The sequence below is a fragment of the Chiloscyllium plagiosum genome, unplaced genomic scaffold (assembly GCF_037043375.1).
Source record: "Chiloscyllium plagiosum isolate Xiang-an unplaced genomic scaffold, Cpla_swu_hap1 HiC_scaffold_37, whole genome shotgun sequence".
In the NCBI taxonomy this organism is placed as follows: domain Eukaryota; kingdom Metazoa; phylum Chordata; class Chondrichthyes; order Orectolobiformes; family Hemiscylliidae; genus Chiloscyllium; species Chiloscyllium plagiosum.
In genome coordinates this window covers 39,493,419-39,512,052 of record NW_028270175.1, presented here as the reverse complement: position 1 = coordinate 39,512,052, position 18,634 = coordinate 39,493,419, and the positions used below count along the sequence as shown (strand labels likewise).

General features: G+C 50.7%; 1 protein-coding gene across 3 annotated transcripts in view; it reads left to right on the top strand.

The window, feature by feature from the left end:
* Nucleotides 1-18,634, top strand: part of LOC122540197 (endothelin-converting enzyme 1-like) — a 334,937-nt gene that overhangs the window by 202,557 nt on the left and 113,746 nt on the right. For all 3 annotated transcript variants that reach the window (XM_043675566.2, XM_043675567.2, XM_043675564.2), the window contains one exon: nucleotides 7,162-7,374. In XM_043675566.2, the coding sequence (XP_043531501.2) occupies nucleotides 7,162-7,374 (213 nt within the window). The remainder of the gene's footprint in view (nucleotides 1-7,161; nucleotides 7,375-18,634) is intronic.

Sequence of the window (18,634 nt, the reverse complement as noted above, 5' to 3'; positions counted from 1 at the left end):
AGAAATGAGCCAGTCAGTTAATACATTGGATTGGAAGAGGTACATGTTGTAGTGCATGTTTTCTCTGCAGGGCACAGTGTACTAAGATATATGAAACTTCCAGTTCTGACAAGTGCACAACTCAGTGAGCTGAACTGACAATCTAAATCAGTTGTCAGTGTCACTTCATGCACCCTGTGCCTGCAGTCAATGTAAACATGCTGTCCCTAGAAAATACTAAGTGCAGTTTGATTGAAGCAACTTTCAAACCAAGGGCACTGTCTTTTGGACTCTTTTTCAGGTTGACATGCATTGTACAGTACTGGAAAGTAGAAAAACAGTGAAACCCAGTCCCTTGAAACTTTGAAGTAACAAATATCAGATAAAGCAATAGAAACTACCAGCAGAAAAGTGGTACACAGTCCAAGGTCAAAGAGGTTATAATGAATTTGTACAGGACATTGGTTAGACTTTAATTATGATATTGTGTCTAGTTTGGAGTCGCCCTTTGAACAAAAAGCATTAATATCTTGGGATGCAGTTTCTGCAAGTTTCTACTGGTTTTTCTAACACAGGCTTAAACCGTGAAAACAAATGAGGAATTATAAACAATCAATTTGCACCAAAGGTAAATATTCATAATCTTAAACATTAGTTCTTAAAAAAAAAATTCTCTGGAAACCATTTCCATCGCTAAAACTGACCACTCCCCACACTGTATAAATCACCAGGGTTTCTGCTAATCATATCCATTTGCAACTCTCTGAGGATGCCCTGGAAATTAAGCCATCTTTTTAAATCGCAAAGTTACCTTGGAGAAAAAGTTGCTTTGTGTACACCCAAGAACCAAAGCATGAAGTTTTTTTTTCTGAAGTGACTGTACAAATGTTTAACATCTGATTGTTCAGGTGTGAGACTTGATTTGCACTAACTTGGAATAAATCCAATTTTATTAGTGAAACTGTGTGAGGTTGGCATCAGGCAAAGACATCAGGATTTTTTTTTAATGTAATGGTTCATGGATGATAATATTTGTGATCATTTTGGAAAAGCAATTCAGGTTGCAACCAATTTGCCAATTGCAGCTGCCAAAGCAGACACTCGACAGCTTTGTGTACACGAAAGATTCACTCAATGATCAGAAAAATGGGACATTGTAATTACCTCTATGATAGTCATAGAATCATACAGCATGGAAATAAACCCTTTCATCCAACCAGTCCACACTGACCATGTTCCCAAACTAAACTCATCCCACCTGCCTGTGCTTGGCCCATATCCCTCCAACTATTTCCTGTTTGTGAACTTTTACAAATATCTTTTAAATGTTGTGAGTTATAAGGAGAGGCTGGATAGGCTGGAACTGTTTTCACTGGAGCATAGGAGGTTGAGAGGTTTATGAAGTTTCTGAAATAATGAGAGGTATAGATAGTGTCAATGGTAGTTGTCTTTTCTCTAGGATGTGGGATTTCAAGAGGAGGGGGCACCACTACTCCATAAACAAACCACTCTGTGTAAAAAAAGTTGCCCCTCATGTCCTTTTTAAATTTTTTATTTCTCACTTTAAAAATATGCCCCCCGGTTTTGAAATCCCCCATCCCAGGGAAAAGACCCTTGTCATTCACCTCATCTATACCCTTCATGATTTTATAAATCTTTATAAGGTCATCCCTCAACCTCCTATGCTCCAGTGAAGAAAGTCCCAGAATTTCCAGTCAATCTTTATACTTCAAACTCTCCATACTGGCAACATCCTGTTAGATCTTTTCTGAACCCTCTCCAGGTTAATGATATCCTTCCTATAACAGGGCAACCAGAACTGCACAAAATAGTCCAGAAGAGACCTCATCATCGGCATGTGTAACATCAACAACGCGCCTCCTGTGTGACATTGGAACTGTTTGATGCTGTAAACCACCACTCCCAATGACAATGTAGTCTGGATTTCTGAGGTCCATATATGACAATGACATCTAGAAGCTGAAACCAATGTATTTGCACTCAGATCATCGTGTGCAGAACAAAGATCAGCTAAAAGGATATTTACTGGGATAGAGGATGGATTAGGCCTATTTGCCTAATCATGTTTAGCTAACCTGCTGCAATTCTTTGAGTAATTGAGAGAGAGAGAGTTGATGAGGGTGCCGAAGTTGATGTGGTGTACATGGACATCCAGAAGGTGAGTACTATAGTGCCGCAGACCTGTGCGAAGAGTTGGAACTCATGGACTAAAAGGGACAGTAGCAATGTGAATACAGAATTGACTGAGGGGTAGGAAACAGATCAATGGATCATGGATATGTTTTTGGCTGTGGGAAGGTGTGTACTGGAGTTCCCCAGGCCTCAGTAATGGGACCCTTGCTTTTCCTGATATAGGTTAATGATCTAGAACTTGCAGTGCAGGGGGGTACATTCAAAGTTTGCAAATGATACAAAACTAGGAAGATTGTAAGCTGTTAGCACAGTATAGAACTTCAGAGACCGTTTGGTCCAACCAGTCCCAAACTAAACTACTCCCACCTTGCCTGCTCCTGGCCCATATCCCTCCAAACTTTCCGACTCATGTACTTATCCAAATGTCTTTAAAACATTGTAATTGTACCTGCACCCATCACCTCCCCAGGAAGTTCATTGTACATGCGAGCCACCCTCTGTGTAAAAAGGTGCCCTCATGTCTTGTTTAAATCTCTCCCCTCTCACCTTAAAAATGTGCAACCTAGTCTTGAAATCCCACATCTTAGGGAAAAGACGAGTACTATTAACACTATCTATACCTCTCGATATGTCATAAATTTCTATCAACCTCCTATGCTGCAGTGAAAAATGTTTCCGCCTATCCAGCCCCTCCTTATAACTCAACCCTCCTTTCCTGGCAACATCTGGTAAATCTCTGCTGAATCCTCTCCAGCTTAATTCTAGCCGCCTTATAACACATCTTTCAGCTCTGATCTCCAGCATCTACAGTCCTCACTTTCTCCTAGCCTTATAACTGGATGACCAGAATTGGACACAGTACTCCAGAAGAGGTCTCACCAATGTCCTGTACAGCCTCAACAGTGAAGAAGGTATTGGTATGCTTGCCTTTATTAGTCAGTGCATTGAGTACAGGAGGTAGGTGGTCTTGTTGCAGCTGCAGAGGGCATTGGTTAGGGCACTTTTGGAATGCTGTTCGCAATTCTGGTCTCCCTTCTATAGGAAGGATGTTTTGAACCTTGAAAGGGTTCAGAAAATTTTTACAAGGATGTTGCCAGGATTGGAGGATCTGAGCTACAGGGTGAGGCTAAATAGGGTGGAGCGATTTTTCCTGGAACGTTGGAAGCGGAGGGGTGACCTTTTAGAGGTTTATAAAATCATGAGAGGCATGGATAGAGTAAATAGACATATAAATAACAAACAAGGTTGATTGGAGGGAGTCCAGAACTAGAGGGCATAGGAATAAGGTGAGAAGGGAAAGATACAAAAGAGACCTAAGGGGTAACTTTTTCAAGCAGAGGATGATGCGTGTGTAGAAAAAACTGTCAGAGGATGTGGTAGAGGCTGGTACAATTACAACATTTAAGAGGCATGTGGCTGGCTATATGAATAGGATGGGCTTTGAGGGATATGGGCCAAGTGCTGGCAAATAGGCCTAGATTCATTTACGATATCTAGTTGGCATGAACGTGTTGGACTAAAGGGTCTGTTTCCATGCTGTACATCTCAATGACTCGACAACATGACTTCCCAACTCCCATACTCAAAGGACTGAACAGTGAAGGCAAGCATGCCAAAGGTCTTTTTAACCATCCTATCTACATGTGATGCCAACTTCAAAGCATTATATACCTGCACCCCTCGGTCCCTCTGTTCTACAACATGACCCAACGACCCAACCATTAATTGTATAAGCCCTACCCTTGCTTGTTGTACCAAAGTGCAATACCTCACATTTATCCAGATTGAACTCTCTCTGCCATCTTTCAGCCCATTGACCCATTTAATCATAGAAGGTAGGAGCAGGAAAGGGCCATTCAGCCTTCGAGTCTGTCATGGCTGATCATCCAACTATAGAAACATAGAAGATCAAGATCCCTATGTAATCTTAGAAAACCTGCTTCACTGTGTCTAACGCTACTCAATTTTGGTGCCGTCTGCAAACTTACTAACCGTGCCTTCTATATACTCATCCAAATTGTTTGTATAAATGACAAACAAGAGAGCACCCAGAACCGATCCCTGTGGAACATCACTGATGACACACCCACAGGGAGAGATAGTATAAAGTTAAAGTGCAACTCTAATGGGCATTCAGGAGCAGAGAGGGCTGGGCATATATGTGTACAAATCATGAAAGGTTGTAAGACAGGCACCAAGTGCAGTTCATAAAGCAAACAGCATTCTCGTCTTTGTTAATAGTGATCTCAAGAGCAAACAGGTTATGCTGACCTTGTACACGAGACTAGTTAGACCTCTACATTTCCAAGCACCACAGTTTAACAATGATAACAAAGCATTGGAGAGAATGCAGGAGAGGAGTAAGAGAATAACAAACTTCAGTATTGAGGCTGTTTTCCAAGGAGAAGAGAAGGCACGGTGGCACAGTAGCACAGTGGTTAGCACTGCTGCCTCACAGCGCCAGAGACCCGGGTTCAATTCCCGCCTCAGGCGACTGTCTGTGTGGAGTTTGCACATTCTCCCCGTGTCTGCATGGGTTTCCTCCGGGTGCTCCGGTTTCCTCCCACCATCCAAAAGATGTGCAGGGTCAGGTGAATTGGCCATGCTAAATTGCCCGTAGTGTTAGGTAAGGGGTAAATGTAGTGGTATGGGTGGGTTTTGCTTCGGCGGGTCGGTGTGGACTTGTTGGGCCGAAGGGCCTGTTTCCACACTGTAATCTAATCTAATCTAATCTAATCTAATCTAATCTAAAAGGAGATTTGACTAACATTTGATGTGTCAGGAAGGAATTATTCTCACTCATAAACAGAACATAAGGGGAAGGATTTAAACTGATTTATAAAAAGAATTAAATGTGATGTGAGAAAAGGCCTTTATGCACAGTGAGTGGTTTGGGTCAGAAACACATTGCCTACAGATGTGATGGAAACCAATTTAATTGGGTTATTCAAGAAGCCATTGATGATTATTTAAACAGTAATGATGTGCGGGGATATGGAGAACTCGACAGAGAATGGCACCAAATCATGATGCTTATTTGAAGAGATGGTGTAGACATGATGAGGTTCATGAGACCTTTTCTGGACAACTGTTTCCACTTCTGGTTGCCATGTTGTAGGAAGGATATTATTGATATGGAGAGGATTCAGAAAAGATTTACCAAGATGTTGCTGAGAAGGGAGCCTTTGAGTTATAAGGAGAGGCTGGATAGACTGGGAATTTTTTCACTGGAGTGTAGGAAGTTGAGAGGTGGTCTTATAGAGGTTTATAAAATCATGAGGTGCATACATAAGGTAAATGACAAAGTGTCTTTTCCCTAGGGTAGGGGATTTCAAGTCTGGGAGCATATTTTTAAGCTGAGAGGAGAAAAATTTTAAAAAAACATGAGGGACAATTTTTTTTAACACAGGGAGTAGTTAGTATGTGGAATGAACTGCCAGAGGAAGTACAGTTAACAAGGTTTGAAAGGCATTCGGATAAGTACATGAATAAGAGGGAAATGGGCCAAGCGCAGGCCGGTGGGTCAAGTTTAGGTTGGGATTGTGATCGCCATGGACTGGTTGGACTGATGGTATTGTTTCCGTGCTGTCTGACTCTATGATGGGCTGAATGGCCTCCTGTTGCATTGTAATAATTGCCGGGGGATTTTGATGGTGAATGGAGGATGACTGTTTGTTCTCAGTTTTGAGAAATGATGGCTGAGTGGTGAATCCTGAAGAGAGGGGATAATGTAGACCACAACAAGCCAGTTCCCTTTGACTGACGCAGTAGAATTGGAAGCTGCAGCCTGTGACTGAAAGGGTTAAATTTGGACTATTTTCCTGTGGAACGAATGAGCTTTTTTGAGAGTGAAGTGATTGACTCATTGAAATATAACTGTGATCATCATGGGGAAGCACTGTGGCACATGGAAGTTGCTATGCAAATGTAGTTTAGTGTTTGCCGCTGACAGATTTGTGATCCAGCTCGGCAGGGTGGGGCACGGCAGGGTGTCGGTGTTTTCACTGCCTTACAGCTGGTACATGCCCATCTCCCTCACCACCTTCAATGCAAGGTGACCTCCTTCCTGAATTGGAAGGGGTTTGTTCCTGGTATGGGCTGAGTGAGCATAGCACACCATGGTCCGCTGACTTGATGCTTTCATTTTCACGTTTCCTTTCAATCTCAGCAGGTTGGGGTAAATTCTTATTGTGAATGTCTTGCACAGTGTGGCAGCATGGTGGCTCAGTGGTTAGCACTACTGCGTCACTGTATCAGGAACCTGGGTTCAATTCCACCCTGGCGTGACTGTCTGTGTTAGAGTTTGCACATTCATAGAATCCCTACAGTATGGAAACAGGCCATTTGGCCCAACAAGCCCATACCGACTCTCCGAAGACTAACCTACCCAGACCCATTCCCCATTACTCTACATTTACCCCTGACTAATGCACCTAACCTATACATCCCTGGACACTATGGGCAATTTAGCATGGCCAATTCACCTAACCTGCACATTTTTGGACTGTGGGAGGAAACCCACGCAGACAATAGGAAAATGTGCAAACTCCACACAGGCAGTCACCTGAGGCTGGAATTGAACCCAGGTCCCTGGTACTGTGAGGCAGCAGTGCTAACCACTGAGCCACCACACTGTTCTCCCTGTGTCTGTGTGGGTTTCCGCTGGGTGCTCCAGTTTCCTCCAGCAGTCCAAAGATGTGCAGGCTAAGTGGATTTTTCATAGTGTCCAGGGAGGTGTAGGCTAGGTGGAGTAGCCATGGGAAAGATAGGTTGGGGGCTGGGTCCTGGCGGAACGCTGTTCAGAGGGTCAGTGCGGGCTCAATGGGCCAAATGGCCTGCTTGCTCACTGTAGGGTTTTATGATTCTGATTCCATGATTCACAGACAATGCCCTCCTTTTAACTGGGCCCCAATAAGAGTGTCAAACTAGTCTCAGTTCACTGATAATTCGATGCGGGTGCCTCTATAGTGCTCAGGGATCTGGGTGGAACATTTCGAACCCACCGGATTTCTTTGGCTTCCCTTTCAGATACCCCAAAGGTTTGTCTGACCGAGTCCTGTGTCATCGTCGCCAGCAACGTCCTCAAATCCTTGGATCGATCTGCGGACCCCTGCCAGAACTTCTACAATTATGCCTGTGGCGGCTGGATTAAGGCCAACCCATTGCCTGATGGGAAGTCCCGGTGGGGAACCTTCAACAACCTGTGGGACCACAACCAGGCCATCATGAAGCATCTCCTTGGTAAGTGTTTGCCTCAGGAACACTGGACCCTGAAAGGCACTATATAAATGCAGGTACTTTCTCACAAGCCTACAGTCTGGCCTCCAGCTGAGCGTCAATTTATACTCAAAAAGAAAAGAAACTGCTAAACTGGCACATGACTGATCCAGTTCATCTTGTATAACTCAAAACAGAGCTTCAGTTTATTCATTCCTGAGTGTGACTGGCTTCCCCTTCTGGTGGGAGGTTAGTTTTGGTTTGTTCAAATGTAGAATGATGGGCTGAAAAGGCCTCCTGTTGTGTTATCTTTTGTGTTTCTTACTGAGTAAATTTAAAGGAATGAAAAGAAACAAAAATTGTCTCGATCACATTTATTATTTCCTGTTGAATGGTCTGAACCATCTGTTTGATGTTGAGCTGGAGGTCAGTGCTATGGTCGTGACCTTGTTTTGTCGAACCAAGGTAAAAATCATGATGATGTTTTAATGTGAGGTTTCCAGAAATCTTCTCAAACTCGCTTACAGACAGCTCCAGCAGGTTATACAGATGTCATTTAACAGCTTGCTGGAGTGTAGCCCATATGGGTGAAGTGTGTGTGTGTAAAAGGACTGTTTCACAGGGAGTGTAATCAATAGCTCATTAGGGTTTTACTATTTCCTCCCAGGTCCTAGGCTGATGAGAAAGTACTTGCATTTACATAGTGCCTTTCATTACCTTGGACCATTCCAAAGTACCTCACACTGGTGAAATGGTTCTGAAGCCTATTCACTGTTGCAATGTAGGAGACCAGGCTAACCAATTTGTGAACAGTAAGGCCCCACGAGCAACTGAGCAACACGGAGCAGATTATTCCTCTTCAGGATGATGTAGGTGGAGGGGAATATTGACAGGATACTAGGTAGAGTGCGCTGTGAACGACATTGGATGTACAATGTGTTGAGTGTGCTGATTGAAATGCTACCTTGAGTGGTGTGGTGGCTCAGTGGTCAGTACTGTTGCCTCACAGTGCCAGGGCCATGGGTTTGATTCCAGCCTCGGATGACAGTGTGTAGATTTTAATGTTTTCTCTGTGTCTGTGTGGGTTTCCACTGGGTGCTCTGGTTTCCGCCCACAGTCCAAAGATCTGCAGGTTAGTTAGATTGGCCATGGGAAATATAGGGTTACAGAGAAAGGGTAGGGGTGGGTCTGGGTGGGACGCTCTTCGGAGGCGATGGACTGAATGGCCTACTTCCACACCGTAGGGATTCTATGATTCTAGATTCTTTAAGGACTTAGGGATAAGGAATTCTTGAGCTCTCCCTGCTTCAGTCCAAAGATGTGCACCTTTCGCTGGATTGGCCATGGTAAATGCGGTTACAAGGATACGGGTTGGGGTTTGGATCTGGCTGGCATGTTATTCGGAGGTTAAGTGTCGACTCAATGTGCCAAACAGCCTCTTTCCGCACTGAAAGGATTCCGTGATTTGAGAGATGGTGCCTCTCTCTGACAGCGTAGCACTCCCTCAACACTGCGCGGTGGTTGTCAGGCTTGATTCGGTGCTTGTCTGAGGAGTGAGACTTGAATCTATGGCCTTACAACATGGAGGCAAGAGTGAGCCCCGGGGTAGGGGGGTTATTACTGACAGTGTGCGTGTACACTGCACATGCTTGTTGACCCACACCAGTGCTAGTCTTGGTTGCTGTTGTTGAGGTGTATATGCGAGAGAGGCCTTTCTAACAGTCTTCATCTCTAAGGCTCATGCTATGACGCTGAATTTTAATGCTTGGAGTCACAATTCACAGCTGTTCATACAAGCCTTTTATTTAATGTGATAAGCCTTGCTAAACTGGCAGTTACACAGAATCAGAAATGTGCGGACACATCTGGAGTTGCACAATTGCCCAACAGCCGGAGGAATGGTGTCCGTGAGGAGCAGGCTAATCAGAAAACAGTTGCTGCCAAATGAATTGTGTCTTCCTTTTCAATTTAAAAAGTCTTTTTAGGACTGTTGACCTGCTGAAGTCAGTACCATACCCTAAGGGATCCCTGGCTCAGTACAGACCTTTGTGTGTGAGGTAGAGTGGTGGTGTAGATCAAGGGAGGTAGGCTTTCTGTCTGGGTTATTGGAATGACATGTTTTGTGGTGGTTGGGTTGGGCGGGCGGGAGGGGGGTGGTGGTATTGGAGGGAATGTGGAGGCTTGGAATGTGGGTGATTGGACTGAGCTCACAAAGCACTGAGTGCCAAGAGCCTTAAAGCTGACAGATTTACCTGGCACATAATCCCCCTGTCCATGGCCAACACTCTCATCGTCCAGTTCAAACAGAAAGCGAGGAGCTGATCTGTAACACGGCACACTAGCTGCTGGACCTCTTCCAAGTGAGCCATTCTCTGGAGCGAACTCTGGGATTCTTTCAGAACTTAAAGCTTTTCCCTGGAGGTTTCTGTTACAAGAACCTTGATATGGGCTGGTCTTTATATTCTCGGCAATTGTCTGAAGGTCTTTAACTTTATGTACTTTAACTTTTTAACCTTTTATATGTATACTGAAACATCCTGTAATGCTTCGCAGGAGCTGAGTGTGAGAGAAATCGACATCAAATCAAAAATTAGTATTGGGATTGATCAGCCAAGAGGAAGATTTTAGGAACTGGCTCAAAGGGGGAGATAAGGACAAAGGCAGGACGGTGTGCTGTTTTGGTCTCCTTATTTAAGAAAAGCATAGTTATATGAGAAGCTATTCCAAGAAAGTTCACTCTACTGATGCCTGGAGTGATGGTGGAGGGTTATCTTATGAAGAAATGTCCAGGGGCTGTGGTTAAACTGTTTCTTATTAATGACAGCCAGACTATGACCATCACCAATAAGAGCCTAACTAACGAGGACCTGTTAACGTTCAGTGGGGTTACCATCTCTGAATCCCCGACTATCAACATTCTGGGGGTTGGCATTGACTCAACTGGACTCGCCACATAAACACAGTGGCTACAGGAGCAGAGTCAGAGGCTCGGAATACTGTGGCGATTAATTCACCTCCTGACTCCCCTAAGCTTGTCCACTAACAACAAGGTACAAATTAGGAGTATGATGGAATACTCCCCACTTGTCCTGGATGGTGTCAAACATCTTGAGTGTTGTTGGGACTGCTCTCATCCACATCCACAAATATCCACTCCCTCCACCACCAGTACTCAGTAGCAGCAGTGTGTACTATCTACCCAAGAAGCACTGCAGAAATTCACCAGTTCTCCTGAGACAGTACATTCCAAACCCACGGCCACTTCCGTGTAAAAGGACAAGGAGCAGCAGATACATGGGAACACCACTTTCAAGTTACACTCACCATCCTGACTTGCAGATAGATCCCTGTTCCTTCATTGTCACTGGGTCAAAATCCTGGAATTCCCTCCCTAATGGCATTGTGAGTCAACCCACAGCAGGTAAACTCCAGCAGCTCAGCATCACCTTCTCAGGGACAATAAATACTGACCAGCCAACGACACGCCCCACAACTGTATGCTTTAGATTAGATTCCCGACAGTTTGAAAATAGGCCCTTCGGCCCTACAAGTCCATACCGACCCTCCGAAGAGTAACCCGCCCAGACCCACTCCCCTACATTTACCCTGAAATCTCTGGACAATTTAGCACAGGCAATTCACCTGCCCTGCACATCTTTGGATTGTGGGAGGAAACTGGAGCAAATTCACGCAGACACAGGGACAATGTGCAAACCCCACACAGACAGTTGCTGGGTCCCTGGCACTGTGAGGCAGCAGTGCTAACCACTGTGCCACCCACTGAGAGTCTAGAAGAATTGGGAGGGGCGATCTGATTGGAACATAAGATCTTGACAGGACTTGACAAGCTGCCTGCTGAAAAACGTTTCCCCTTATAGGAGAGTCACAGGGGGCATAGGGGTCACAGCTTAAACACAGAGGGTCTGCCTTTGAAGATGGAGGTGAGAATTCTTTTCTTTCAGAGGATGGTGGTACCAGTGATGCTCCCTTCCCCAAAGAGCAAAAGAGGTAGGCTCATTGAATATTTTTAGGACCGAGCTAATAGATTTTTGACTAATGGGAATTGAGGACAGCAGGAAAATGGAGTTGACGCCGTCCAAATCTGCCATGATCTTACTGAGTAGCAGAACAGGCTGGAGGGCCCGAATAGCCTGCAGATGTTCTATTTCAGATGTGTGTCAATGAGTTTAAAATCACGGCTGGCAGTGATGATATGATGCCCATCCAAGTTTGACAAGAGTTGGAGGAATGCAGGGGTCTCTGAAGGGGCTGTCTGAGAGTGACTACGGGAGGACCTGACCACCAGGTGTGAGCTTTCAATGGAGACCTTTATGAGCAGTGAGCCCAGGTGTAATCAGCTGATGGTAGCCTTAGTTGCGACACAGGAAGCACTCAATGGCAGAATTAGTCCTTGGCTAGCAACTGGTTGAAAAGCATCCTCTCGGTCTGCAGTAAAATCCTAGAGTTGGCACAGATTGGTTCTCTGTGTCTGAATTTCTACAAAGTAAGCTGCAGTTTAGGAAATGCTACAAAGTTTCTGCTGGTGAGATTGTGTGCCTTGTGATAGGGAATGATTGAATGATTTTTGTTGTCGCGTGTATTTTGCAGTAAAAATACAGTAAAATATCGTGGAAAGCTTCCACTGTCGCCATGGCACCATTTTGAATAGTTTGTGAATGATGAGAAAAATGAGACATCTTAAAGAGAGTCCAAAACCCTTCGCTACTGCCAGTGCCAGACCCAACCAACGTTGGAGTCAGTGATCCCCTGCCGTATCTTACACCGCTGGGCCTACCTCACCGATTTTGCCTCATCAGCGTAGCAGCCAATGCCGAGTCCTGTGCTCATCCCTCTGCCAGCCGTCCCCTCGTCACTGTCCACCAGCATCCCCACTCCAGCACCTCCTTCAGGAAGCTGGTGTTTGAATGGCTGCAATCCCAGTTTGGTTAAGTGAGCTTAGAGATCCTTCCAGTTGAGGGTGGCACGGTGTCTCAGTGGTTAGCACTGCTGCCTCACAGCGGTAGGGTTTGCTTCCAGCCTCGGGCGACTGTCTGTGTGGAGTTTGTACGTTCGTCCCATGTCTGCGTGGGTTTCCTCCGAGTGCTCCGGTTTCCTCTCACAATCCAAGATGTGTACGCCAGATGCATTAGTCAGGGGTAAATGTCAAGTAACAAGGTAGGGGATTGGGTCTGGGTGGGATACTCTTTGGAGGGTTGGTGTGGACTTGTTGGGCCAAAGGGCCTGTTTCCACACTGTAGGGACTCTAGTTGTACGGGGCTAGATCGGGCCAGGTGAGGACTGCAGATACCTTTCACCCAAAGAGTGTTCGAGGACCAGGCAGGTGACAATCAACAGCTCTGTAATTATTTGCTTGCCACCTTTCAAAATTACAGGACTTTTTAAAAAAAAAATCAAGTTTTTATTCTCTGGATTATTCATCCAACTCTCTGGATTAGCACTGCAGCAACATAAGCGTCACACCACTATTTACTGAGAGAAATTTCGGTCACCAATGAAAGTCACCAGACTTGCTGAGTTAAAGGTTTGGTCTGTAGAGTAGATGCTCCTCAGTAGTGCGTGGCCCTGTTTGTATGTGTGTGTGTCTCTACAAATTCGTAAGGAGTTTTTCCTGAGGCCCCAATGCTGGAGGTTGACAACACGGGACCCCTGACTTGGCCTGAACGTAGTTAGCAACAACAGTTCTCACTCTGGGAGTTCAAAGCGGATGTGGTTTGCCACGAGGGACTGGTGCCTTCCCGTGTTTCCCAATCAATCCTCGATCCGCAGAGTCTTCCAGCAATAGGACAAAATGACATCTGGCAAACGAATTCAAAGTCATTTGGCAATGATCACCGACTGAATGTGGAAACCTCATTGCCGGATAGTGCATCAATTCTGGGTTAGGATCAGGAAGGTCAGGCTGTGAGGTAAAGAAAACAAATGCGATTCTTTGATTTAAATTCAACCATATGTAAAACAAGAGCCAGATTTTGGTCATTGTTCAGGATAACGGGCGGAGGAATCCGGATGATTCCTGGGTTTGGTTGCATTATTGAGTAAAAGGAGCTTGATTTGAGGTGCGAGCAATGGAGGAAGTGTTGTTTAACATGATAGATGTTCCCGTTTCTGATAGAGTGAAATAAATGCCCGTGGAGAGATACCAAGATGTCTGAAACTTGAGGGCCACCCACAAATGCACCGTTGGCAGATCGAGCTGAAGTCAATAACTCCGGTGTGCAAAGACAGGTTACTGGTTCACAAGGTGAAGCAGGGTATGCCGTATAATAGGGGGCAGATGGGAGGGAAGAGCAGGGCATTGGGACTATCAGGAGCAAGTGAGGAGGTGCCAGGTGGCAGCAGTCTTCAGGTCTACTGGGGGCAGCTGGTAAACTGCCTCACTCTTCTGCACAGCCTTCTCTTATAAAAAACTGTAGATATTGTTTAACACTGTAAAGGAATTGCTTTGGATGACAGGGAAAAGGTGGGAAAGTGGAGTTGAGGATTAACAGATTAACCATGATCCCATTGAATGGTGCAGCAGACCCAGTGGGCTGAATGGCCTACATTCCTATGTGTTACGGTTTAAGCTATCCTGAGTAGAGCTTGAGGAAGACTATTGTTTCCAGGGAAGCTGAATTACGATAATGAGACTAAACAGGCTCTAGGCTCATATGCCCCCGTCCATGCCCCACAACCCCATCCACTCCCCCAACCCAGTCCACACCCCCCAAACCCATCCAACACTGCCCCCATTGTCCATCCCTCCAAACCTGTCAAACACTGCCCCCCCATCCACTCCCACCCAACCCAGTCCAACACTGCCCCCCATCCATCCCCCCCAACCCCGTCCAACACTGCCCCCGTCCACTCCCCCCAACCCCGTCTAACACTGCCCCCCGTCAATCCCCCCCAAACCCTTCCAACACTGCCCCCCCGTTCATCCCCCCAACCCCGTCCAACACTGCCCCCCGTCCCCACCCCCAACCCCATCCAAAAGTGCCCCCCATCCACTCCCACCCAACCCCGTTCAACACTGATCCCCAGTCTGCACCCAACCCCGTCCAACACTGCCCCCTGTCCATCCCCACCAACCCATCCAACACTGCCCCACCGTCCACACCCCCAACCCCGTCCAACACCGCATCCCGTCCACACCCCCAACTCCATCCAACACTGCCCCCCCGTCCACACCCCCAACTCCATCCATTCCCCAACCCCGTCCAACACTGCCCCACCGTCCACTCCCCCAACCCCGTCCAACACTGCCCCCCGTCCATCACCCCCAACCTCGTCAAACACTGATGCCCTGTCAGTCCCCCCCCATCCCCATCCAATTCTGCCCCCCCGTCCGCACCCCCCATTCCCGTCCAACACTGCCCTCCATTCGCACCCCCAACATCCCCATCCAACACTGCCCCCTGTCTGCCCCCATCCCCGTCCAACACTGCCCCCTGTCCGTCCCCCCATCCCCGTCCAACACTGACGCCCTGTCCGTCCCCCACATCCCCGTCCAACACTGCCCCCCATCCATCCCCCCCCCGACCCCGTCCAACACTGCCCCCTGTCTGTCCCCCCATCCACGTCCAACACTGCCCCCCGTCCTCACTCCCCGACTCCGTCCAACACTGGCCCCCATCCATCCCCCCGATACCATCCAACACTGTCCCCATTCCCCCCCCACGACCCTGTCCAACACTGCCCCGTCCAAAACTGCCCCACTGTCCGCACCCCCACAACCCCATCCAACACTGCCCCCCTCTTCCCCCCATCCATCCCCCCCATGACCCCGTCTAACACTGCCCCCCAGGTCCGCAGCCCTCGACCCCATCCAACACTGCCCCCCATCCGTCCACCACATCCCCGTCCAACACTGCACCCCTCCACTCACCCATCCCCGTCCAACACTGCACCCCTCCACTCACCCATCCCCGTCCAACACTGCCCACCATCCACCCACCCAACCCCGTCCAACACTACCTCCCAGCCTGCACCCCCACCACCCCGTCCAACACTGCCTCCCGTCCACGCCCCCAACCCCGTCCAACACTGCCCCCCCATCCGCAACCCCACAACACTGCCCAACACTGCCCCCCCATCTGCACCCTCCCATCCCCATCCAACACTGCCCCCGTCCGCCCCCCAAACCCCGTGCAACACTGCCCCCCGTCCCCACCCCTCAACCCCGTCCAACACTGCCCCCTGTCCATCCCCACCAACCCATCCAAAACTGCCCCACTGTCCACACCCCCCAAACCTGTCCAACACTATCCCCCGTTCATCCCCCAGCCCAGTCCAACACTGCCCCCCATCCACACCCCCAACCCTGTCCCGCACTGCGTCCTGTCCACATCCTCAACTCCGTCCAACACTGACCCCCGTCCGCACCCCAACCCCGTCCAACACTGACCCCCGTCCAACACTGCCCCACCATCCACTCCCCCAACCCCATCCAACACTGCCCCCATCCATCACCCCCAACCTCGTCCAAAACTGACGCCCTGTCCGTCCCCCCATCCCCATCCAACACTGCCCCCCGTCCGCCACCCCCATCCCTGTCCAACACTGCCCCCCCCGTCCGCACCCCCACAACCACGTCCAACATTGTCCCCTGTCCGCCCCCCCATCCCCATCCAACACTGCCCCCCGTCCGCACCCCCACAACCACGTCCAACACTGCCCCCTGTCCGTCCCCCCCATCCCCATCCAACACTGACCCCGTCCGCACCTCCCGACTCCGTCCAACACTGCTCCTCCCATCCATCCCCCGCTCAACACTGCCCCCCCATTCATCCCCCCCACGACCCCGTCCAACACTCTCCCGTCCAACACTGCCCCCCGTCTGCACCCCCACAACCTCATCCAACACTGCCCCCCTGTCCCTCCCATCCCCGTCCAACACTGCCCCGTCCGTCCGCACCCCCCGACCCCGTCCAACACTGCCCCCCCTCCGCACCCCCCATCCCCGTCCAACGCTGCCCCCCGTCCGCACCCCTAACATGCCCGTCCAACACTGCCCCCTGTCTGTCCCCCCATCCCCATCCAACACTGCCTCCCCATCCATCCCCTACCCGACACCGTCCAACACTGCCCCCCTGTCCCCGCCATCTCCGTCCAACGCTGGCCCCCCGTGCGCACCTCCCGACCCCGTCCAACACTGCCCCCCGTCCGCACCCCCCCATCCCCGTCCAACACTGCCCCCCGTCCGCACCCCCCCATCCCCATCCAACACTGCCCCCCGTCCGCACCCCCACAACCCCGTCCAACACTGCCCCCCCATCCACACCCCCACAACCCCGTCCAACCCTGCCCCCCCATCCACACCCCCACAACCCCGTCCAACACTGCCCCCCGTCTCCCACAATCCCGTCCAAACCTGAGCCCCGGTCCCCCCATCCCCATCCAACACTGCCCCCTGTCCACTCCCCCTTAACCCCGTCCACCCCCCAACCCCGTCCAACACTGCCCCCCCGTCCGCACCCCCCAACCCCGTGCAACACTGCCTCCCTGTCCACACCCCCACAACCCCATCCAACACTGCCCCCCCGTCCGCACCCCTCAACCCTGTCCAAAACTGCCCCCCATCCGCACCCCCACAACCCCGTCCAAGACTGCCCCCACATCCACACCCCCCCTGCCCAACACTGCCCCCCTTCCACACCCCCAACCCCATCCAACACTGCCCCACCGTACACTCCCCCAACCCTGTCCAACACTGCCCCCTGTCCAACCCCCGTCCCCATCCAACACTGCCCCCCGTCCACTCCCCCCAACCCCATCCAACACTGCCCCCGTCCAACACTGCACCCCTCCACTCACCCAACCCCATCCGACACTGCCCCCGTCCACTCTCCCCCAACCCTGTCCAACAATGCCCCCGTCCACTCCCCCCCAACCCCGTCCATCCCCAACCCCGTCCAACACTGCCTCCCTGTCTGCATCCCCACGACCCCGTCCAACACTGCCCCCTGTCCGTCCCCCCAACCACGTCCAACACTGCCCTCCATCCGCACCCCCCGACTCCGTCCAACACTGCCCCCCCATCCATCCCCCCTCGATACCGTCCAACACTGTCCACATCCCCCCCCCCACAACCCCGTCCAACACTGCCCCGTCCAAAACTGCCCCCCTGTCCGCACCCACACAACCCCATCCAACACTGCCCCCCTGTCCCCCCCATCCATCCCCCCCATGACCCCGTCCAACACTGCCCCACCCATCCGCAGCCCCCGACCCCGTCCAACACTGCCCCCCGTCCGTCCCCCACATCCCCGTCAAACACTGCCCCCCGTCTGCCACCCCCACAACCTCGTCCAACACTGCACTACGTCCACACCCCACAACCCCGTCCAACACTGCCCCCCGTCCACACCCCCACAACCTCGTCCAACACTGCACTACGTCCACACCCCACAACCTCGTCCAACACTGCACTACGTCCACACCCCACAACCCCGTCCAACACTGCCCACCATCCACCCACCCAACCCCGTCCAACACTGAGCCCGTCCATTCTCCCCCAACCCCGTCCAACACTGCCTCCCAGCCTGCACCCCCACCACCCCGTCCAACACTGCCTCCCGTCCACGCCCCCAACCCCGTCCAATACTGCCCCCCATCCACACCCCAACCCTGTCCAACACTGCCCCCCGTCCGTCCCCACCAACCCCGTCCGACACTGCCCCCATCCACTCCCCCCCAACCCCGTCCAACACTGACCCCGTCCACGCCCCCAACCCTGTCCAACACTGCCCCCGTCCACTCCCCCCAACTCTGTCCAACAATGCCCTCTGTCCACTCCCACCCAACCTCGTCCACCACCAACCCCGTCCAACACTGCCTCCCTGTCTGCACCCCCACAATCCCGTCCAACACTGCCCCCCGTCCGGACCCCCCACCCCGGCCAACACTGCCTCCCGTCCACACCCCCAACCCTGTCCAACACTGCCCCCGTCCGCAACCCCACAATCCTGCCCAACACTGTCCCCCCCCCGCTCCCCCATCCCCATCTAACACTGCCCCTAGTCCACACCCCCACAACCCCGTCCAATACTGCCCCCCGTCAATCCCCCCCAATCCCCGTCCAACACTGCCCCCCCATCCGCACCCCTCCATCCCCGTCCAACACTGCCATCCGTCCGCACCCCCACGACCCCGTCCAACACTGCCCCCCCCCGTCCGTCCGTCACCCCCATCCCCATCCAACGCTGCCCCCTGTCCGTCCCCCCCATCCAGTCCAACACTGTCCCCCCTCCGCACCCCCCGACTCCGTCCAACACTGCCCCCC